The sequence below is a fragment of the Uloborus diversus genome, chromosome 3 (genome assembly GCF_026930045.1).
Source record: "Uloborus diversus isolate 005 chromosome 3, Udiv.v.3.1, whole genome shotgun sequence".
In the NCBI taxonomy this organism is placed as follows: Eukaryota; Metazoa; Arthropoda; class Arachnida; order Araneae; family Uloboridae; genus Uloborus; species Uloborus diversus.
The window spans coordinates 172,233,540-172,254,526 of record NC_072733.1 but is presented as its reverse complement, the minus strand read 5'-3'; the positions used below and the strand labels follow the sequence as shown (position 1 = coordinate 172,254,526).

At 33.3% G+C, this 20,987-nt stretch overlaps 1 protein-coding gene across 1 annotated transcript in view; it reads right to left on the bottom strand.

The window, feature by feature from the left end:
• LOC129219286 (platelet-derived growth factor subunit A-like) overlaps positions 1-20,987 on the bottom strand; it is a 75,221-nt gene that overhangs the window by 34,173 nt on the left and 20,061 nt on the right. Inside the window, exon 2 of the mRNA XM_054853624.1 lies at positions 8,397-8,487. Within this exon, the coding sequence (XP_054709599.1) occupies positions 8,397-8,487 (91 nt within the window). The remainder of the gene's footprint in view (positions 1-8,396; positions 8,488-20,987) is intronic.

Sequence of the window (20,987 nt, the reverse complement as noted above, 5' to 3'; positions counted from 1 at the left end):
TCTAATTTTGTAAGAAACGGCTATTTCAGATTTAAAAGAAAAAGAAGCTATAGATTTCTCATGACAACAACTTTGCTTCAGTTGCAAGTGGGGCAGAAAACGAAAAGGAATACATGTAGTGTTTTTTCCCCCCTTAAACAGATTGACAATATGCAGAAGAAGTAAGCTTAAAGCAAGCAATAACAAAACGATTTCAAAAATACTGCATTCAGAATTATATAAATAGCAAAATATGTAATATGTGAGTCACAAAAATTTGGGAAGAAACGTGAGAACCATGGTTTTTACATTTTTGGTGCAGGATGCAGCAAGAGCTGAATTTGACATATATTGACATTCTTCTCCCTACCCCCTCCCATTTGTGGTTTGTAGCCACACTTTTCCAAATTTTCAAGGTTTTCACACACTAGAAAATAAAATTTATTTTTTCAAGTAGGGGAGTGTGGGACAAAGTGAAATGGTTAAGATGAGTAAGTTTTTTCAAAATGAACAAATTGGAAGTTTGTTTTGAAAAGTAATGTAATTAATGTAAAGTAAAAAATTAACGTAAAGAAAGAACATTCTATTTTATTATAAAACAGAAAATCTTGCCTTGAAACAGTATTTTTTAATTTTAGAGAAAATTTGTGTCTTCAAAAAAAAAAAAAAAAGTGGAAAAATTTCACCTTTTTTTATGGGGCAAAATGAAAAATAAAATATTTTTCCAATGAAATAGTTTCTACTCGATAGTAAAACATATTTTTGATCGAAAGAATGAGTAAATAAAAAGTTGAATGAATAAATGAAAAGATAATGAAGCAATAAACAAATAATTAAATCAATTAATAAATGAAGAAAAATAAATGAGCAAGCAAAAGAATGAATGAATAAAAAAATAAGTGAATGAATGAATAAATAGATGAATTACTAAATGAAGGAATGTAAATGAATTAATTAATAAATGAAAACACAAATGATTTATATTAAATGATTAAGTGAGTAAATGAAACAAACTATTTCATTTTGCCCCATCCATTTTGCCCCGTATGTACTTGACTAATTGTACAATTTATTTAAAATACAAATAAGCTTAATATTAACTAAATTAATTCTGTATTGAATATTAGGAGGTCTCAATTTACATTTAAAATGTTAATAACAAGAACTTTATCATTTTGTAGTCACAAAAATAATTTTTGACTTACGAAAAAGTATTACAATATGAATATCAATTTTTTAAAATTGCCTGTATTTCCAAATGCTTTAATCTTTGGCGGTATTTTCTTCCTGACTGAAATATACTACATATGGTACTATATATTTAAAATAATACCAGATAGGTGGAGCTAAAAGCAGAGTAAATATTTAACTATTTCACTTTGCCCGTGTTCCCCTACTTTTCTTTTTTTTTGGGGGGGGGGGGACGAATCATGCTAATTTCCGGGAGTTGGGTTCCCCTAACAAAGCGGGGGCCCTAAGCTTTAGCTTGCTTAGCTTGTACGTAAATCCAGGCCTGCATAAAAGGATTATAGACTTGCAAGTAGACTGATTATGCTTACTTTATAATATTATAACTGGAAGCAAAGTGAAAAAAAGCGGTTATTATTTCGGTAAAAACTAGAGATGAAAATAGTCGGAAAAAAACCGGAAAATTTCCGAAAAAAAAAACCGTTTTTTTTCTGAAGGGGTTTATTTTCACTTCCGAAAAACTGAAAAAATACTTTTTATCAACTTTTCAGGAAGTTTTAATTAACATTTTCAGCAAAAAGAGATAAAAAATTTCTCGTACTTACACTCTAAAGCAATTTCCTCCCCCCCACCCCCTCCTTGTACATTCAACTTCTATTTAACTTTGATAATGCAAGTTATTTGCATTTAGATCGAAAAACATTTAATCCTTTTCGCAAAAAAAAAAAAAAAAAAAAAAAAAAGAATTTTGACATCTGGAATTCAAATTATGTTTTTCGCAATCACGAGTGTGTGTGTTTGTGTCTGTATGCAGGTATGAGTGTGTGAGTAGTTGTGTGTAGGTGTGTGTGTATGTGTCTGTATGTATGCGTGTGTGTGTATGTTTGTGTGGGTGTATGTATGTGTTTGTTTGTACGTGCGTGTATGTATGCGTGAAAGTGTAGGATATTGACGCAACCTGGAGATGGCTTTCGCTAGAGGAGCAGCATCGTGAGGAGCCGGTCGAAGGTGATGCTGCAGAGGGTGCTGGCGGGAAAATAAAATGATAGCACATCAAAACAGTCAAATGAAAGCAATAAGCAATCGTGATTGCTCAAAAAAAAGCAATATCCTTAGTGAAGAATTTATTTTCCTTCTTCATAAAGAAAACAAGCGTACTTTAATCACAGAAATATGTTTCTGCTGACTGCGAACCAAATGTACAGGGTGCGGCAAAAAAAAAAAAAAACTCGGCAACCAATTTTTCATGTAACTTTATTGAAAATAAATAAATTAACAAAACAAAAAAGTAATAATATGAGAAGACCTTTAGCAATCAATAAATTAATTGGTTTCAAACTGGTCACCTTTTGCAGTAATTCAGAGGTGCAACTGCTTATTGAAATTTTCATTCAAGTGCCGCAAGTCCTTTAATCAATCCTATTCTCTGTAAAGCAATTGATTTATAGAGTCCAAACTTCTGTAGAGTTTAGGGTAGACTGTGTAGAGTTTAGGGTAAACCTTTCAATCTAAAATGGGCAATACAGTGTAGTAAATGTGATTGAGGTCTAGCGAGTAGAGCGTCCACTCTAAAGTTGATATCATGGCAAAAACAATGCGCCTTGCAATATTCTTATGAACTGGTATGGAGTCAAATTGAAACGTTCAGTCCACATTGCTGTACTGAAGTGCTCTTAGGTCCATAGAAGTACAACAGCTTCTGGTACACTTTTTGATTCATTTAGCGGTCTTGTGCTGATTCCATCACAGACCTAGGGCGCCCATATGCCAAATTTTAAGGTAGGGGGGGGGGGGTTCAGATATGTTCCCTATGGTTTAGCAGGATATTTTCCCCATAGAAACCGATTAGTGTTATTAAGGTTTGACATTTTTAATAAATTATTTATTAATGGCTGGTGAAGAAATATTTTTACATTTTTGCAAAGAAAAAAAGTCTTGAAAGCAAGGAAGTTCTAATTTTTAAGGGGGGGGGGGGAGGGGGAATGTGCCTCACTTGCCTCCTATATGGGCGCCCTTGTCACAAACAATGCCTGACTTCGGATTTCGGCGATGTTTAACTGAAATGTTCACTGTTCGTATTTGTACACTTTCCGAGCATCGACTATAATCTCTAAACCACCTGAAACGGCATACCGCATCAAATGCTGTTTGTCGAGGCACAACAAGCAAACGAACTGTCATTCTACTTGCTTAAACAACTTTAAAATAGCAGATCTTTTGTTAAAATTGAAAGAAGATCGAAAATCAACACACATGAACTAGGAGATACTTTGTAAATTATTTTCTAATAAAGTGAGAGACAAAAATAAATAAGACACTCATTTAAATGAAATTACTTTACTTCTATTCGATGATGCAATCTTTGTCCGAGTTTTTTTTTTTTTTGACCACACCCTGTATACTGCCGTGCTAAGCACAAAAGTGGAATCTGCAACTGAGCTCAAGCAGAGAGATTGTGTTTTAAAGTTTGGTTCTTCCATATATTTGATTTAAGTGTCTTTTTTTTCAGAATTTATAAAAAAATAGTTCTTGATGCAATGACCCTAAAACATTTTATTTATTAAGTGAAATACGAAACAGAGAAAAACTCGGTTATAACTCAGTTCTGTTCAAAAGTGTAGTTATGACTAGTTTTACTAATGTGCTTAGCACGGCCGTATGAATAAACTGAAACTCCAGTTTAAGTTCTGATTCAGCTTTAGAAACCATTACGCAGTTTTGGTTTGGGGTTTCTGTTGGAAAGGAAAAGAAAAACCAATTTAGTTTTGATTCATTTGGATTGGAAAAAATTCAAAACTCAATAGCTTTCAATTTCAGACAGTAAAGTTACATTATAAGGAAGGGAAATCATACTTATTTTTCTTTCAAACAATATCAATCATGTTTGAAAGTCAAAAATTAAAATTATTATTTCAAGTTTCAAAGACAATCTAAAATGGAAAATATAACTGTTATGATTAGACACATATTACCCAATACTATTGGTTGAACGACAACTTGACTTATTTCTGGTGTTTGACCAAGAAAGCTCTCAGTTATAAATCAAAAAGTTTTTTTTCTAATTAAACTTACTTTCATGTGTATTTCTGTCAAGCAGAAAAAGAAGATGTGCGGATTGCATATATTTTTTAATGCTTAACCCTTTATATGTTCCAAGAAATACAGAGTTATAAAGAAACCCTATTTTTATTCATAAAAAAATAAATTTTTCTATTTTTTCCAATCCCCCCCCCCCAAAAAAACCCGGTAAAAACCGGTTTTTTTTTCCACCACTTCAAAATTTCCAGAAATTTTACATCTCTAGTAAAAACTTAAGTTATTTGTAACACTTTTTTCAAGGTGTTTTAGGTATATTTTTAAATATTTTAATTAAGATAGCTTTTTTCGTTTGATAACGACTTATTTTCTTCCATTTTAGGCTGTACATTATAGTGACTAGCGATGTAAAATTTCCGGAAATTTTACATCGTTAGTCACTATAATGGAAGTGGTGGAAAAAAATGGTTTTTCCCGTTTTTTTACTGGAATAATTGGGGGAAAAAAATGGAAAATTTGATTTTTTATGAATAGAAATAGGGCTTCTTCATTTTTCTTGGAACATATAAAGGGTTAAGCATTAAAAAACATATGCAATCCAGGCATCTTCTTTTTCTGCTTGACAGAAATACACATAAAGGTAAGTTTCATTAGAAAAAAATAGCCTTTTTGTTTTATAACCGAAAGCTTTCTTGGTCAAACACGAGAAATAAGTCAAATCGTTGGTTCTACCAATAATATTGGGTAAAGTGTGTCTACTCATAACAATTAAGTTTTCTATTTTAGATTGATTGCTTTTGAAACTTAAAATAATAATAGCAATAATTGATACACAAGCATAATTGATATTGTTTGAAAGAAAAATAAGTTTGATTTCCCTCCCTTGCAATGTAACTTTACTGTCAGAAAATGAAAGTTTTTGAGTTTTGATTTTTTCCAATCCAGTCTAAGTGCAAATCGAAACTAAATTGGTTTTTCTTTATCTTTGCAACAGAAACATCAAGCAAAACTGCGCAATGGTTTCTAAAGCTGAACCAAAACTCACGCTGGAGTTTCTGTTAACTATACGGCCGGCCTTGGTAAACACAGTAGTGAAAGTAGTCATACCGGCACTTTTGAACAAAATTGAGTTATTGTAATCAAGTTATTCTCTGATTCGTATTTTGCTTAATAAATGAAACGTTTTAGGGTCATTTTATCGGGAACTATTTTTTAGAAAAATTCTGAAAAACATCTGAATCAAATATTTGGAAGAGATAAACTTTAAAACGCACTATCTCAGTTTGAACTCAACTGCAGATTCCACTTTTGTTCTTAGCACGGCAGAGTATGCTGAAATTTTTTTAAAGTGGTGTTTAATTTACTGCTATGTGAATTTATCATAGTTAAATTCTGTATTTTTTTAAAACTTTTTATTTTTTAGGTTTTGTTTTATGTTATTTGAAAATTAGTTGGGTTTTGTTCAATGGAATATAAAAGTTAATAATGAAATGGATATTAGGGTGTCCCCCCCCCAAAAAAAAAAGAAACGAAAGTTGATTTTTCAAGTCACACTCAATTTTATATTTTTCCTTTTAGGCCAAAAAAAATAAAGTAAAAAAAGTTTCATACAATTTGAACAACGGCAACCCGTGCCGACATGCGCCTGAAAGTGTGAACACCGAATCAAAAAAAAAATTTTTTTTTAGAAGTTTGAAATTTCATGTTTATAAAACGTTACTCTAGCCGCACATGTACCACAAAAATATTTATCCAAAAAAAAAAAGAAATTTAGGTGTCTAGCAGGCCTAAAATTTGTAATTTTCTTTAAAAAAATGATTTAATTTCTCTATATATTTTTTAAAAGGTAAAGTAAATTTTAAAATGTTATCAAGATAAAAAGTATAAACTGCAGAGTCGATAATAGCGTTTTTTTTTGCTTTCTTGCGATATTCAAGTCTCCCACATGGGGTACCCAAAATATGGATCTTTTCAATTTCAAGTTAAATTTTTCATTTTCAATATCTTATTTTTTTTTATTTATTTGCAAATGTTGATTTGAAAATGTGTTCGCTAATTATTTAAAACTTGATATTTTATTTTTTAAATGTATGTGTAATTTTTTAAAAGGTAAATCGAAAAAAATCAATTTTTTGAAGAAAGTTATAAATTTTAAGCCTCCTGATGGACACCTAAATATTTTTTAATCTGGATAAATATTTTTGTGGTTAATGTGACGCTATAGTGGCAACGTTTTTTATCAACATGAAATTTCGAACTTCCAAAAAAAAAAAAAAAAAACTTATTTGGCCTAGTACACAGGGCTGGTTTACAATTTAAGGCACACACACACACACAGGTAGCCGTTGTTTAAATTATATGTAACTTTTTTTACAGTTGTTTTGATCTAAAAGGAAAAATATAAGAAGATGTGCGACTTGAAAAACCGACTTTCATTTTTTTAGGACACTAATAAATAAATAAATAAATATATATTTGATATTATTGAGATAATTTAGTTTAAAACTTCTCATTTTTTGGGCGAAAAGTGTTAAATGTTGTTTGATATATATATGCAAATTTTATTATCATACAAAAACTTGCGTTATCAAAGTTAGACAGTATTTTAACATACAAGAAGGGGGTGGGGGAGATGGAAATAGCATCAGAATTTAAATATGAGATCGACTAATTTTTTAACTTTTTTCTGAAAATCTCAATTAAAACTTCCTGAAAAGTTGAAAAAATTCAATTTTTCCGAATTTTCCGCTTTTCTGAATGTTTTCATCTCTAATAGTGACAAAAATTATTTTCTCTACCCAAAACTACCATGATAGCAAACAATTACTAAGTCATATTTTATTACTTATGATAAAAGCAATATTATGCCATTATAAAATAAAGGGTTTGGTTGCCTAACTGACTAGTGTGACAATAAAAAAATGCAAGACAAAGTATATAACTTGAGTACAACTAACTGGATGTGTCGTTAACTCGTATGCATTTCCCTCATCTTGAAGTGCATTGTTGAGCCTGCAGAACTCTTGCCCATAGTTCTGTCACTTGTTTGTGAAAAGACATACACTCAAGTTTGAAATGCAGGCATCAAGTTCCATACTGACCCTCAGTGCACTGAGATACACGCCCCTAAAAAGTACTTTTTATCATATTTTGATGACAAAACTGCAATTTTTTTCGCAGCAGTAAGAATTAACCATGCATTTAATGAGCCTATTTAATAATTTATATATAGTATTACACAAATTGATCGCAAACACTATGGTTGAACCTCAGTACATGGAACCGGGAGGAATCAAACAAGACACATTTTCATTTTCTTCGGCACAGTTTAGTCAGCCCTGCCAGTGTTCCACTGAAGGTCAGCCAATTTACGATATATTTCAATTGACGCACTAAATATCACAAAGATTGATTTTGCTGATGCTCAATGCGCAGAGATAATTGAATATTAAAAAATGTCGATTTGAGAAAAACCATAAGTCGGGACCAACTTTCGGAATTTTTGTGGGTCACAAAAATCTTTTTTGGAAGAAAAGAAAAAATATGTGTCTTCCAAAATCATTCGAAGAAACCACGGTAAAATTTCTAGCGAAATCAAAAATGGCTTGTATCTGACCTGCCTGACTCTTGTAAAAACTGACTCTTAAATTTCAAAAATAATCACAAGTGTGGTATCTAGATTTTGTTTTCATTTATTCGCACGGACCCTATCTGATATTTCTTTACATTACGCTTTCTACTCATAAAAATCCATACACTCAAACCTGTTTTTGTGCGGTGGATAGGAACCGCATAAAAAAATCGTTCGAAACTTCACTAGTAGCTATAAAAAATAGTTTTTGCAACAGTTAAATTTTTTTCTATGCAGTGGATAGAGACCGCATAAAAAGCCTCACGTAGAAAATAACCCTAAAACTACGAAATACTTCTTTAAGTGAAATCAAAATAAACCAAGTGTTGATAATTTTGTCAAATAGTCAGACAAAAGTTTTCGAATAAGGAAATTTTTGTGAGGACACAGTGACTTCCCTTCGGGGTGCCTCTGTCATCACTTGAAGATACTAGTACCTCGCACTCGTTTCAAAATAATTTCTTCAATTGAGTCCCAATCAGTTTGAAATTTTCATAGACCACAAAAAGACTGCACAAAAGCAGGTTTGAGTGAAAACTACATTGAATGCAAACAAATTTACCTGTAGCATTTTCATTTCTATAGACGAATCTATTCAGAAGATCCGTAGCATTTTTTACATCTTTCAAGCGGATGAGAATATCTTCTGGTATCTGCAATATAAAGCACTTGTTACCTAACGAAAAATAATAAAGCATTCATTTCAAGTGAGCTATTGAGCTGTAACATAGTATTCAAAGAAGTAACTTAGTTATGTTTTGTTGACTAATGTCAAGATTCGTGGGCTTAACCTTGACCTCAATCGGAAGAAAAATATAAGTTGTTATTGTTTAGCAGATGGTCTTGCGTAAATTCATTTTGTGAGCAACGTCACCACAATGGAATTATAGTAAAGCTGTTGGAAATTAATGGTCACATATATTATTATTTACCTTACAAATTTCAAAAGAGTTGGAAGTTTAGTATTCTGCGCAATTTTCCAAGGAAATTTGAGCGTATGGGAGAAAGTGTTATTTAAGTACGTAAAGAACCCCTTTCATTATTTTACATGATGGAGAGAAAAAATAAACACTCTGAATTAAGTAATCATCATAAACACTAGGAAATTGACTAGGGTGTCAATCGACACTGATTATATTAACTCTTTTACAAAGAAACTGAAACAAAATTTTGATAAGTGGTTTTATTCAAATTAAAATTCACAACAACTTCAACGTTTTGTTTTAAATGACCTATTTTTAACGATATAAGTGAACTAAAAACTCTCAAATTGGCCTAAATACCAAGTTTGAATGCATCAATAGATACCAAATTTGAAATATCATTAGAGCAGAAGTTATTCAAGAGAGGACAATAACTATTTTTAACAGGCGAGTTTTCAGGCTGAAACTGATGAAGCAATTAAAAAAAAAGTTATGGTGTTTGGAGCAAAAAAGACACAAAGTGACTCCCAAGTGTTCGTACATTTACCATTTCCAATGAAATAGGGCCCTATCCATTAATTACAATTCATATTTTGGAATACGTATTCAATTATAAGATGTATGATTTATTTTTAACAAAACTACATGAGAAAATTTAATGACTTAAACTTGATGTTTAAGTAACCAATTATTAAAACGTGCCAGAAACTTTATCTCACAAAAGTCTTCTCGTACATTTAAAAAAAAAATTTAAAAAAAAAATCTATATGCGTATTTGTAAATAAAGTAATTTTTTTATTATATTAATATTTAGTAGAATATCATGCAACACCAAGGGCGCCCATATAGGGGGGCAAGGAGGCTCCAGCCCCCCTTTGAGATGAGAACTTCCTTGCTTTTTTTTGCAAAAATGTAAAAATATTTCTTTTCTATCCATCAATGAATACGTTATTAAAAATTTCAAATTTTACTCTCTCTAATTTCTACTGAAATCGGTTTCCATGGGGAAAATGTTCTGCTAAACCATTGGGGAAAACTTGTGAGTCCCCCCTTAAAATTTTGCATATGGGCGCCTATGTGCAACACCACACCACAACAGCCTTTAAACGTCTGGAAATAGATATCACTGTTTTTCTTTTTTATTGTGCAATTTCTGAGTAAATGTTCAACTTCACTTCAAGCCTTACTGTTTCCAGTTTGCTTTTCGTTTCAAATGCCATATTTTCGTAAACTAACCTCCAGATATCTCCAAATATGTGTCATTAAGTTTTAATCTGGCGATAGAGGAGATATTTTCAAAGCTTGGGGACGATTTTGAGGCATCAGACGCAAACGTTGAAAATCGTGTGCTTCTTATCGTTGCCTTGATAAAAAACAAAGTTGTTTCCAATAACCAAATTTTGAGTTAATATTTTAAAATTGTCCTTTAAAATATTTAAATTAATAGCATGATTCATCAATAAGTTCCAAACTACCAAGTCCTGATGCTGATATGCACCCTCAGACACACGCGAACATATTCACCGTCCTAATGAACTGAACGGACTAAGTTCTTAAGATTAAATTCCTCATTTTTTTCTTCTCCATATCAACAGACAACATCGGAACCGAAAATGTTGAATTTCTTTTCATCTGTAAATAAAACGTTATTCCAGAATGTTTCGAGCTTATTTGTCATTGATTTTGCCACGGAAAGTGAAAGCTGTCTGTTTTCCGCTCGAAGAAAACCTTTTCTGCGGGAAGAGCTTCCATTTAATCCAGTTCCTCAGATAACTCTTCGAGCCATTTTAAGTGAATTTAAAACACAAAGTTTTTCATTAAAATTCTGAAAAAACTTTTACAACACTAAAATGTGTAATTTTCTTAAATCTTGAAATATAAATCTCTGATTACGTTTTGTTAACTTTGCCGGCTGACCTTTTCCTACCTTGTTTTCGATCCGATTCTTTTCTTTAAAGCATTTTATCATGCACTTCATTATAGATGGAATAAATTAATTAATTTAGTGATATTTCGAACCAGTTTACCGCTGCAATGATGAAAAAAAATCAAATTTCAAATGCTGTTTGTTGTTTTTTACGAATACCAGCCATTTAAAAATAATAAGCAGAATATCAAAAAGTAAATAGTTTAAAAAAAAAAGTCAAATGATTTTTAAGTGTCAACACAATGCAATAATAATAATAAAAAAATGTTGTATGATAGCTTTTATCATGAATTTATCAGAAAATATATCAATGGACGATGACTTTTGTGGCGTGTTATTTCTCTGTCTGTTCTTTTTTGTTCCATTTTAAAAACAAAATCAGTCAATGTTTCGAAACAGCTACAGGATTTTATTTAGAATAACATGGGAATGATGTGAAAAAATATTCGACTTCATATTCGAGTTCAGTTTGACGTTATTTTGGTTCTGCTACAAAATTTCAAAGTGTACGAAAACTTTTGAGAGCCACTGTATCAATCGTTGCAAAAGGAATGTTTGAAGGAACTCCTTAAGTATCTTACATCATACTAAAAATTAACTTCTTTTGCATACTAAGTAGCTGAAAATTCGGATAGTCTTGTAAGTTTTCACCGATACATTGTTTCATACTGCATTTTTCGAAACAATTGTTTTCAGAATATATATATTATGCATATTCACATATTACGGTAAATGTAATTAATCCGGTGATTTTGCATACTCCCAAGTGACTTTTCATAATCACCACTAATATTAGTAAATGTGATAGATTATTGAAAATTTATCAAACTTACCGGATTATTCATGTCATTCCTAATTAGTAACGGGGAATGTAATTAAATTCTATAATTTTACCTGAAATCAGTTCACAATATGGGAAGAAAAATTTATTTTACTTGACGACGTTCCAGATCTAGCAATATCACTTTAGAGAATGTGTTCAAAAATCATATTTTTCTGGACGGAAGGAAAATCAACAATGCATTTGCATGGGACAGAAGTGCAAATGAAGGGCTCGGGGTTAAAATGTGATGTGTCACAGGATGTGAATTTTTAGTGGGCCAATTTCCAACTTATAAAACATATTTGTAGAATTTTTCAAAGGTATACATTCTACAGGGTGTTCCGTTTTAACCTGCAAGACCTTTATTTTCGCAACCGTTAGTCCTAGACATATACTTCCAATTGCAAAAATGTTCGAAATCAGACGCAGAGTTAAGATATTGAAAGTTTAGAGTAAAAATGAAAAGTCAAAAAATACAAAATTTAACTTTTTATACGGGCCCCAGGTCTAACTTATATTTAGGGAAATAATCTCCATTGAAAAATAATTCCAACACAAAAAGTTTGAAATTAGTACGACCAATATTCACTGCGATATGAAACGCAGCGTTTTGTGACTCAGACCACTTTTCACTCGCCGTCAATAACACCTTTTGAGGGGAAATATAGCGGTTAACAAATGTTTAAAATGATATGGGTACATCGAGTGTGGTTTTTCAAATTGTTCGAGGTTTTGTAGTGTGTTTTTGCGTACCACGGCAGAACATTTGCATTTTCTTTTGAATAGCAATGAAAAATATTAATAACTTGTTTTTCTCTCTTTGACGACGTGTCATTCTTCTGAAAGGGTAATAAGTTGCAATCTCATCTTCTGTATGGTCCCTTAAAACTTTGAAATGGAATATCTCTTTGAGTTTTGGTCGCACAAATGTCAAGGTTTTTGTGTCAATAATAGTTTTCAATGGAGATTATTTCTCTGTATATTAGTTAGGGGACCTAGGGCCCGTATAAATGTTACATTTTGCATATTTTGACTAATTTTTATTTTTGCTTCAAACGTTCAATGTCTTAACTCTGCATCTGCTTTTGAACATTTTTGCAATTGGAAGCATACATCTAAGACGGTTGTGAAAATAAAGGCTTGCAGGTTAAAACGGAACACCCTGTATATTCTGCAATACTAAAACCAAATATGTTTTTCTCCAAATGATATAATCGATTGTTATATTTATTTAAATTTCAGTTATGAGAAACAAAAATTTTGAGCGAAAAGTCACTCCTTATGGCTTGTCACATTTCTGCCCGAGCCCTTCAAATGTAAAATAATCTGGCAAACTTTGTAACTCTAAACGTCGTAGTAGAATGAGTCTAAATGAGAAAACTTGCCAGTAAATCTTAGTAAATGCTTTTTACTCTCGGATTCGGTTTCAGTTCATTGTTGATGTGGAACTGTTTCAATAATAAAATTGTTTTCTTTCCTCAGGTCTTAGATTTGACTAGACGAAAAGTTATCTAGAAATACCTGAGGTAAATTATAATTCGTTTTTTTAAAAAAAAAAGAAAACTTATTTTCAATATCATTATGTACTTTAAGCTCACGCCGAGAACATAATGAGACGACTGACTTGAGAGATAGACCTTTATACAGGGTGTCCCAAAAGGTCGTTTACAAACTTAACATGCTGGTCTGTCATATCATGATTAACAAGATTTACATAGTAACATACGTTAGCAAACACAATGCTGGTCACTACATACACACAAAGTCAGACACTAACGGATGCACACATGTCGCATATTTATTGCACAAAAATGATTTTACGCAACATTTTAGTTGTCAAGGAAGGCTAATAGCTGTTGTTGAAATTTGTTGCCTTTAACTGCCATACACGCGTCGCAACGACAAAGTACCGACCGTCGTAATAACGATCTATTCCGACAAGATTTCACCGATAGCTGCGTTGTCGTTGCAACGTGATTATGAGAGCTGGCGGGTCGCAAATTTTAGCAATTGCTTCAAGCTTTCCATAAAAACTAAAATTTTGTGTAAAATCGTCTTTGTGTAAGAGATATGCGACATGTCGTGTATCCGTTAGTGTCTGACTTTAGTGCATGTAGTGCGCCAACATTGCGTTTGCAAGCACATGTTCCTATGTAAATCTTGTTCATCATGATATGACAGACTTGCATGTTAAGTTTGTAAACGACCTTTTGGGACACCCTGTATATGCGTTTTACGATTTTCTAAATAAGATGTGCAAAATCCTCTTTAAAACAATATTTTCTTACTTACATATTTTTTAGTTATTTATGCCAAGGTATATTAGTAAATCCATCCATGACGAATTTTGAGTACTGTTTTTTTTCCCAATAACAAAAGAGTAAAGGATAATTCTTAACACTGAAAATTGTAGTAGTAGTAGCGATTATGAAAAGTTTTGAAAATTCTTCAATGAAATTTTTGATTAAGAAGTTGAACCCAATTTTTTTTCTTGGAAGTAATGCTTGGACAAAGAAAACGGCCCAAAATGTGACCGCGATCGATTGACTTTTTCTATGAGAAAGAAACAACTCTCTGAATACTTGATCAAACTACCAGTCATGGAAAAAATTGTAAGGGCAAGCAAAAAGTCGCCAATTCTAGGCGCCACTTGGTTGGAAAAGTATGCAAATATTTGGATGATAAAAATACATGAAACAAAGCATTTTCAAAGAAACTTTGATTAAAATCTTTTTAAAATTATTAAAATGAATGAATTTTTAAGGTTTTACTAATTTGCCAATTGGAAAAAATTGCAAGGACACACATTTATTTTCAGATCGGGAACAAAAATTTGCATATTTAGTCCAAGGGCGGATCCAGGCTCCGGTTAAGAAGGGTGGGGGGTCACCAAACGTGTACCCACAAACAACGGTATCTTGGTGGAGGGGGGGGGGGTTACGACATGCTCGTCAAAAAAAGGGGGTTTCTTCGGTCTAAACCGTAATTTTACCATATTTCGTTATGTATGAAGAATCTGAAAACGTTGGTATTGAAATCTTGTGCTTGTTTCTTACTTACCAACAAATCGTTGTTGCATTATTAGCATATATAAAACAAAAAATACAGTATGCTTCTAAGAAAACTATGTATATTCTAAATGTTACAATTTTTAAACTTTGTGGAGGCCTGATTTTTCTAATTTGAACTAGGAGCAACAGCAGTCATTTATGTTGGTAAACGCACTAGATTATACTAAAATGAAAAAATTATAAAACGAACAAGAATTTCAAATTGTACAAGTACCATACTAAATAGTCAGTAGCAGATTTTAGGGGAAGTCCAGGGGGTTCAGGCCCCTCTCAAAGGAATAAATTAATGCAACTATTTCATTTAATATTTTAATTGACTTCTCTTTTACATAAATAAAAAACTTTCAGTCCTGAAAAAGAACACAAAACACACAAAGCATATTTGATTAAAAGTATTTTGTTTGCTAAGGAAGTACAATAGACTCTCTCTATTCTGAACACTCATTGAACCGAACGAAAGTCTTCAGTTTAAGAGGGTGTTCAGTATAGGGGGAGACGGAAGTAATGCATATGTGATTCCCGGGACCATCAAAATGTGTTCAGAATATCTGGGTGTTCAGGTAAGAGTCAACTGTACTTCAGGAGTCAGAGGCCAGAGCGGCAGAATACATTTAATTCATCGAAGAACCTAATACCGCGTTTCGTCTGTTAATTCCTCTTTGAGGGAATCAACTATTAACATTTTAAAATAATGTGTAGCCTAGAAGAGTCATTTCTATCCAAGAAGCTATTTTGGAAACAATAGATTTATTTTTCAGCTTATAAAAAATGTAGAATGAAAAAAATCGCATGGTAGTTTCTTGGCTAAGCCATATAATATTATTAGAAACGGCATTTAGTATCAAAATGGTATGTCATCTGTATCAGGGCATTAAGAACAAATCGACAACTACTTTGAAAGAAATAATTTCTACATAAAATAAAATATAATACAATACTACTAATGTAAATATACTATAAACTTAAATGCAATAAAACTTACACGTTATGAAGGTATGGTTTTCTTAGTTACATAATATTTTATAGTTAACACATAAATTAATTTATAAAAATTCAAATGAAGTATGGGTATAATTAAAAACCTTAGCCTCGTGTTATAATCATTATGACAATGTTTCTAATTGAAACCACTTATTTTATAGCATCTCGGTGAAATTATACAGGGTTTTTAGTAGGGGAATGTGGGGCAAAGTGAAAATAGTTAACATGACTAAGCTTTTTCAAAACGAACAAATTGGAAATTTGTTTTGAAAATTACAGTACATAAAGAAAAAACATTGTGTTTTATAACAAAACTTGCATTGAAACCTTATTTTTGATTTTTGGCAGTAAAATTGTTTCTTCAAATAAAAAAGTGGAAAATGTTCACTTTTTTTTCCATGAGGCAAAGAGAAAATTGAAATATTTTTCGAATGAAATATGTTCTATTCCATTGTGAAAAATATTTTTGATCTAGTTACTAAGTAAATAAAACGCGGGTGATTTATTAGATGATTGAATGAGTGACTTTGACTAATTGTGAGAAATATTAAAAACACAAGTAAACTAAATATTAACTAAATAAATACTGCACCGAATATTAGAAGGTCCCAATTCATCATTCGATAATATCAAAATAATTTTTGAGTTACAACAAAATATTACAATTTGAGTATCATTTTTTAAAAATTGCTTGTATTATCATACGATTAGATTTTCGGAGGTAATTTTTTCTTGACTGGAATAGACTACACATGACACATCTTACTGCATAGTTAAAATATTACTAGTTAAGTAGCGCTAAAAACAGAGTAGATATTTTACCATTTCACTTTGCCCTGCTATTTCACTTCGCCCCACATTCCCCTACTAAATTGGCTTGAAATGTTAAACATATTTTACCTCCACATCAAAAGTGGATTAGTGTGTAATATTTATGCATTAAAAAGTAGTTTAATTAACCTTAAGGGATCCTAAAAAACATTTGAAAATAAATTCATGAAAACTTTGTCATGAAAAATAACATTGGTGAAGGTGAGCGCTTTTCAATTTCCGGGGTCCCCTCCAAACATTATTTTAGTATTTCTGAACGGTTTCCTTCCACACATTTTCTCACAAGACAAAGTTTAACTTCCTTTTCGACTTCTTTGCGAATCTAGTGATTATGTGGTCAATGTTTACATCAATGTCTCTGTGGATATTTAAGAGAGAAAGTCCCACAAGGCGTTCCTCACACATTGAGGCTCTTAATCAGGCTTTTAAATGCCGCAATGTCGAAAAGGTTCGCTCACTTGTGGCAATACTAACTGGCAATGTAGCTATGAGTCGAAGAAGGCAATTTATTTCAGGATACATGTCCTTGTCACATTCTTCGATAAGTTTTATGATACATGGAGGGAAATCTTTAACTGGATTTTGATTCTTTTCCCGTGTCCACTTGGCGACCCCACAATTGATATTCAACTTGCAGCGATGATGTATTAACTGGCAAAAGTCCTTTATAAAAATCCCCCACTTTGTGTAAAACTTCGTTATTAGTACCTGCTAGCAGAGTTTGCGGCAAAAATGCTTTAAGATTGAAAACTAACCACATTTCGCCAAAATTGTCAAAGAGTGTCCGTTTTAATGAGAGTAAAAATCCTTTTTTACAAGAAAAGTTGTATCCGTGACCGAGTTTGAGAGTCTCCACTTTAATAAAGGGAAATTTAATGTTTTAATCCTAGAAAATTGAGGAAATAAAAAAAAATATCCGAAATGAGGTGTGTACGTTAAGCGAGGTTTCACTGTTTTACGCACACTTAAAGAAATTTATTTTCCGCAAAACAACTCTTTTGCGAATATTAATTGTTTATGTGCAAATTATAGATGTAACTGCAATAGAGGTTTAACAATGATCTGTTCAAACAATATATTCCTCTTTAAAAAAACATAATTAAAAAAAAAAAATCCAAGAAGTAATTCCAGGTTTTTAAAGAAAAACCTATTTGCCAGAATTTGTTTATAAATATCCAACAAAAATTACTTTAACCCCTGCCCCACCCCCCTTTTTTACTTTTTTTTTTTAAAGCAAAGCCTCTACATTGTCTCGTTTTTTAGAGGTACCAGGTATTTTGTGTTGAGGTATGCATTGCAGTCTATATATAACTGCAATATGCTGCTTCAAACTGCTTAAAGCCAGAGCTCTCAGCACGAAAATCTTTCTAATTTAAATGCAAAAACGCTTCCCACACCCCCTATTTTTGCGCTTGGATATAATTTATATTTGTACACAAATTGGGTGATCCTCAATTTCTCCTTCGAAAAAAATCTGTAACTGGAAGATTAAAAAGGATCTGGTGGGTAATGTTTGGTTTGGTTAAAGGGGTGGGGTCATGACCCTCATGGTCCCCCCCTCTTAGACCCACGCTTTTCCCCTCCGTAAATTTTGCGCTTAGATATAATTAAAATTTTTATACAAACTGGGTGATCCTCAATTTCTCCTTCGAAAAAATCTGTAACTGGAAGAATAAAAAGGATCTGATGGGTAATGTTTGGTCTGGTTAAGGGGAGTAGGCTCATGATATCCCATGACACCCCCCTCCACCTTCGATCCACACTTGCCCCTCCCCCCCTTAATTTTGCACTTGGATATAATTTAAATTTGTTCATAAAGTGGGTGATCCTCATTTTCTCTTTCGAAAAAATCTGTAACTGGAGGATTAAAAAGGCTCTGTTGGGTTATGTTTGGTCTAGCTAGGGGGGTAGGTCATGACCCCATGACCTCCCCCTTGACCCACACTTGCCCCCCCCCCCCATAATTTTGTGCTTGGATATAATTTAAATTTGTTCACAAACTGGGTGGTCCTCAATTTCTCCTTCGAAAAATTCAGTAACAGGAAGATTAAAAAGGCCCTGTTCTGTAATGTTTGGTCTGGCTAAGGGGGGAGGGTCATGACCCCCATGACCCCCCCCCCATTGGATCCGCGCTTGATTTAGTCGTATCATATGATAATTTACAATGCGAAAATACATGTGCGACTGTTCACATCAAAGTTGACTTAAAAAAGTCAACCCGCCGTGCTGTAACAAATGTACAACTAACAAAAATAAATATGACCTCCATAGGAACTTGCACTGTTAAATACGAAAGAACTTATCGTGCATACATCATTACCATGCTAACAATAATCATCAAGTTGATAAGTCTGGTGACTCAATATGTCGCTACAAAAAATAACCCATAATTTAATACCGGTCTAACGATCAATTGAGCAACATTATTACCCGAACTGCCGGTGTCAATTTTAGCACTTCAAAGTACACTTATACATACATTTCGTTTTCTCATTTCGTAACAGTAATCATCATCTTTTTTGAAAGAAAATAAAAACTTCAAACATAATAACGCGCGCATTTGGAGTAGATGCTACAACAAAAATCTTCCAACTCAATGAAAGACGCATATTGAATCCCAAGCTTTTATAATAAAACAACAAGACGGCTTAATCGATATGTATGAAATCAGTGGCGTACCTAGCATGGTTGACACCCGGGGCGGTAATTTGTGGCTTCCCTTCTTCTCCCCTTACAAACGCAAAAGAAAAATGTTTTTAATGTTTTATATATAGAAACCATGAAATTCATATTGTTACAAATCCTGTAAATAGTAAATATTGTAGGAACGTAACCTGTAAATAGTTTCCCGTAATGAATATACAACCCCTTTTTCATTCGGCTAAAGTATACGACCCCTATTTTCTTTCTTTTCATTGATAACGGTCTACTACTTTTCAGAAGCGTGTGGAATATTTGAGAAATTTCTTTTCGGTGTATTTAAGCCGTTAGCGATGGATAAACAGTTAGTTTCGGTTGATATTTGGAACTGAGAGCATTTTGCTCTGTTTATAGCGAGGCATTTCGCTGTGTTGTTTTCGTATTTGGAAGTAAATACGTGTGTAAACGTTGAGTTTACGGTGTTGTGTGCTAATTGCTTAATTGCTGATGAATAATTTCGCAGTTGTTGAAGATCTTTCCTGTACATAGTGTAAATAAATTTCCTGTGTTTTTATCAAGAACTGTGTTTTCATTTCAAGAAAGTGGAAGTCGCACCGAATCCGTTACAATTGGCGCCCAACGTGGGGCTACTTCAGGACTTTCTTGCAGTAAGTGTGACTTTGGACATTTTTTTCATAAAGACTTTTTAAATTTGGACTTTATTTTTATGGTGATTACTCGCGCAATGGATGACCAATTAAAACAACTTCTGGAAGCAATTAATGCTGTGAAAAGTGACTTGACCGAAAGTTTGTTGGCAAATCAAGACCAGTTAAAAAGCGATTTAACGGTGCTGAAAAAGGACTTAACGTCTAACCAAGAAGAAATTAAAAACGACCTTATTTCGGTAAAGACTGTGATGGAAAATAAATTTAATGACATAGAGCATCGAGTTGATGCAATTGAAGAAAAATTTGATACCGTTGAAAGCCGATTCAATGCTGTAGAAAATAAATTTGAAGATGAAGATAGACGATTTCATCTACTTAAAGAAGAGATCTTTAAGGACGTGGAAAGGAGATTGGCTACCGCGGAAAGCAGCTCTGTACAGTTTGGCGCTCCCACATCGGTTGCTCGACCGTCCATTAAACTTGCCACATTTGATGGGAAAACTTCGTGGCAGGTTTACAAAACTCAATTCATGATAGTGGCGGAAGCGAACGGATGGGACTCTGCTACCAAGGCCTGTCATCTTGCAGCATCCCTGAGAGGTGACGCAGCGGACATTCTCCAGACCCTTCCGGACAGCCAGCGCCTGGATTTCGCCGCCCTCACATCTGCGTTGGAGCTTCGCTTCGGTGAGAAGTGCCAGAAAGATTTCAGCCGACTCCAGTTGAAATCCCGTTTCCAGAAAACCGGGGAAACCCTGCAAGAGCTAGCGGCGGACGTCGAGAGATTGTCTCATCTTGCTTTTTGTGACTGTCCTGCGGATGTTCGAGACAACCTGGCACTCAACTACTACATCGACGGGGTTCGAGATCCGGAAATCCAGAAAGCTCTACGGATGGCGGATGTCAAAGACCTGAGTTCTGCTGTTGTGTATGCGATGAGATACGAGGCCGCCCAAGAAGCAACCCGTGTGGATCGCCATCTAATCCGGACTCAGGAAGCTGATGAGTCTGATTCCAGGTTGTCCCACCTCGCTGAACTTGAGAGACAACTCGGTGACTTGACAAGACATTTGAGCAGCATAACAGCCCAAAAGAAACAAGAGCAGAAGTGCTGGAAATGCGGTAGTGAAGGACACCTGCGAAGGAGTTGTCCGGCTCGCCAAGCTATGCGAGGGAAGGAAATCACCACCACTAAAGCTCTGCAGATTTCCTCTTCTAGTAGTGGCAGTGATGGACTTTTCATTTACGCACATGTAAATGGGAACCCCTGCAGACTGATTGTTGAC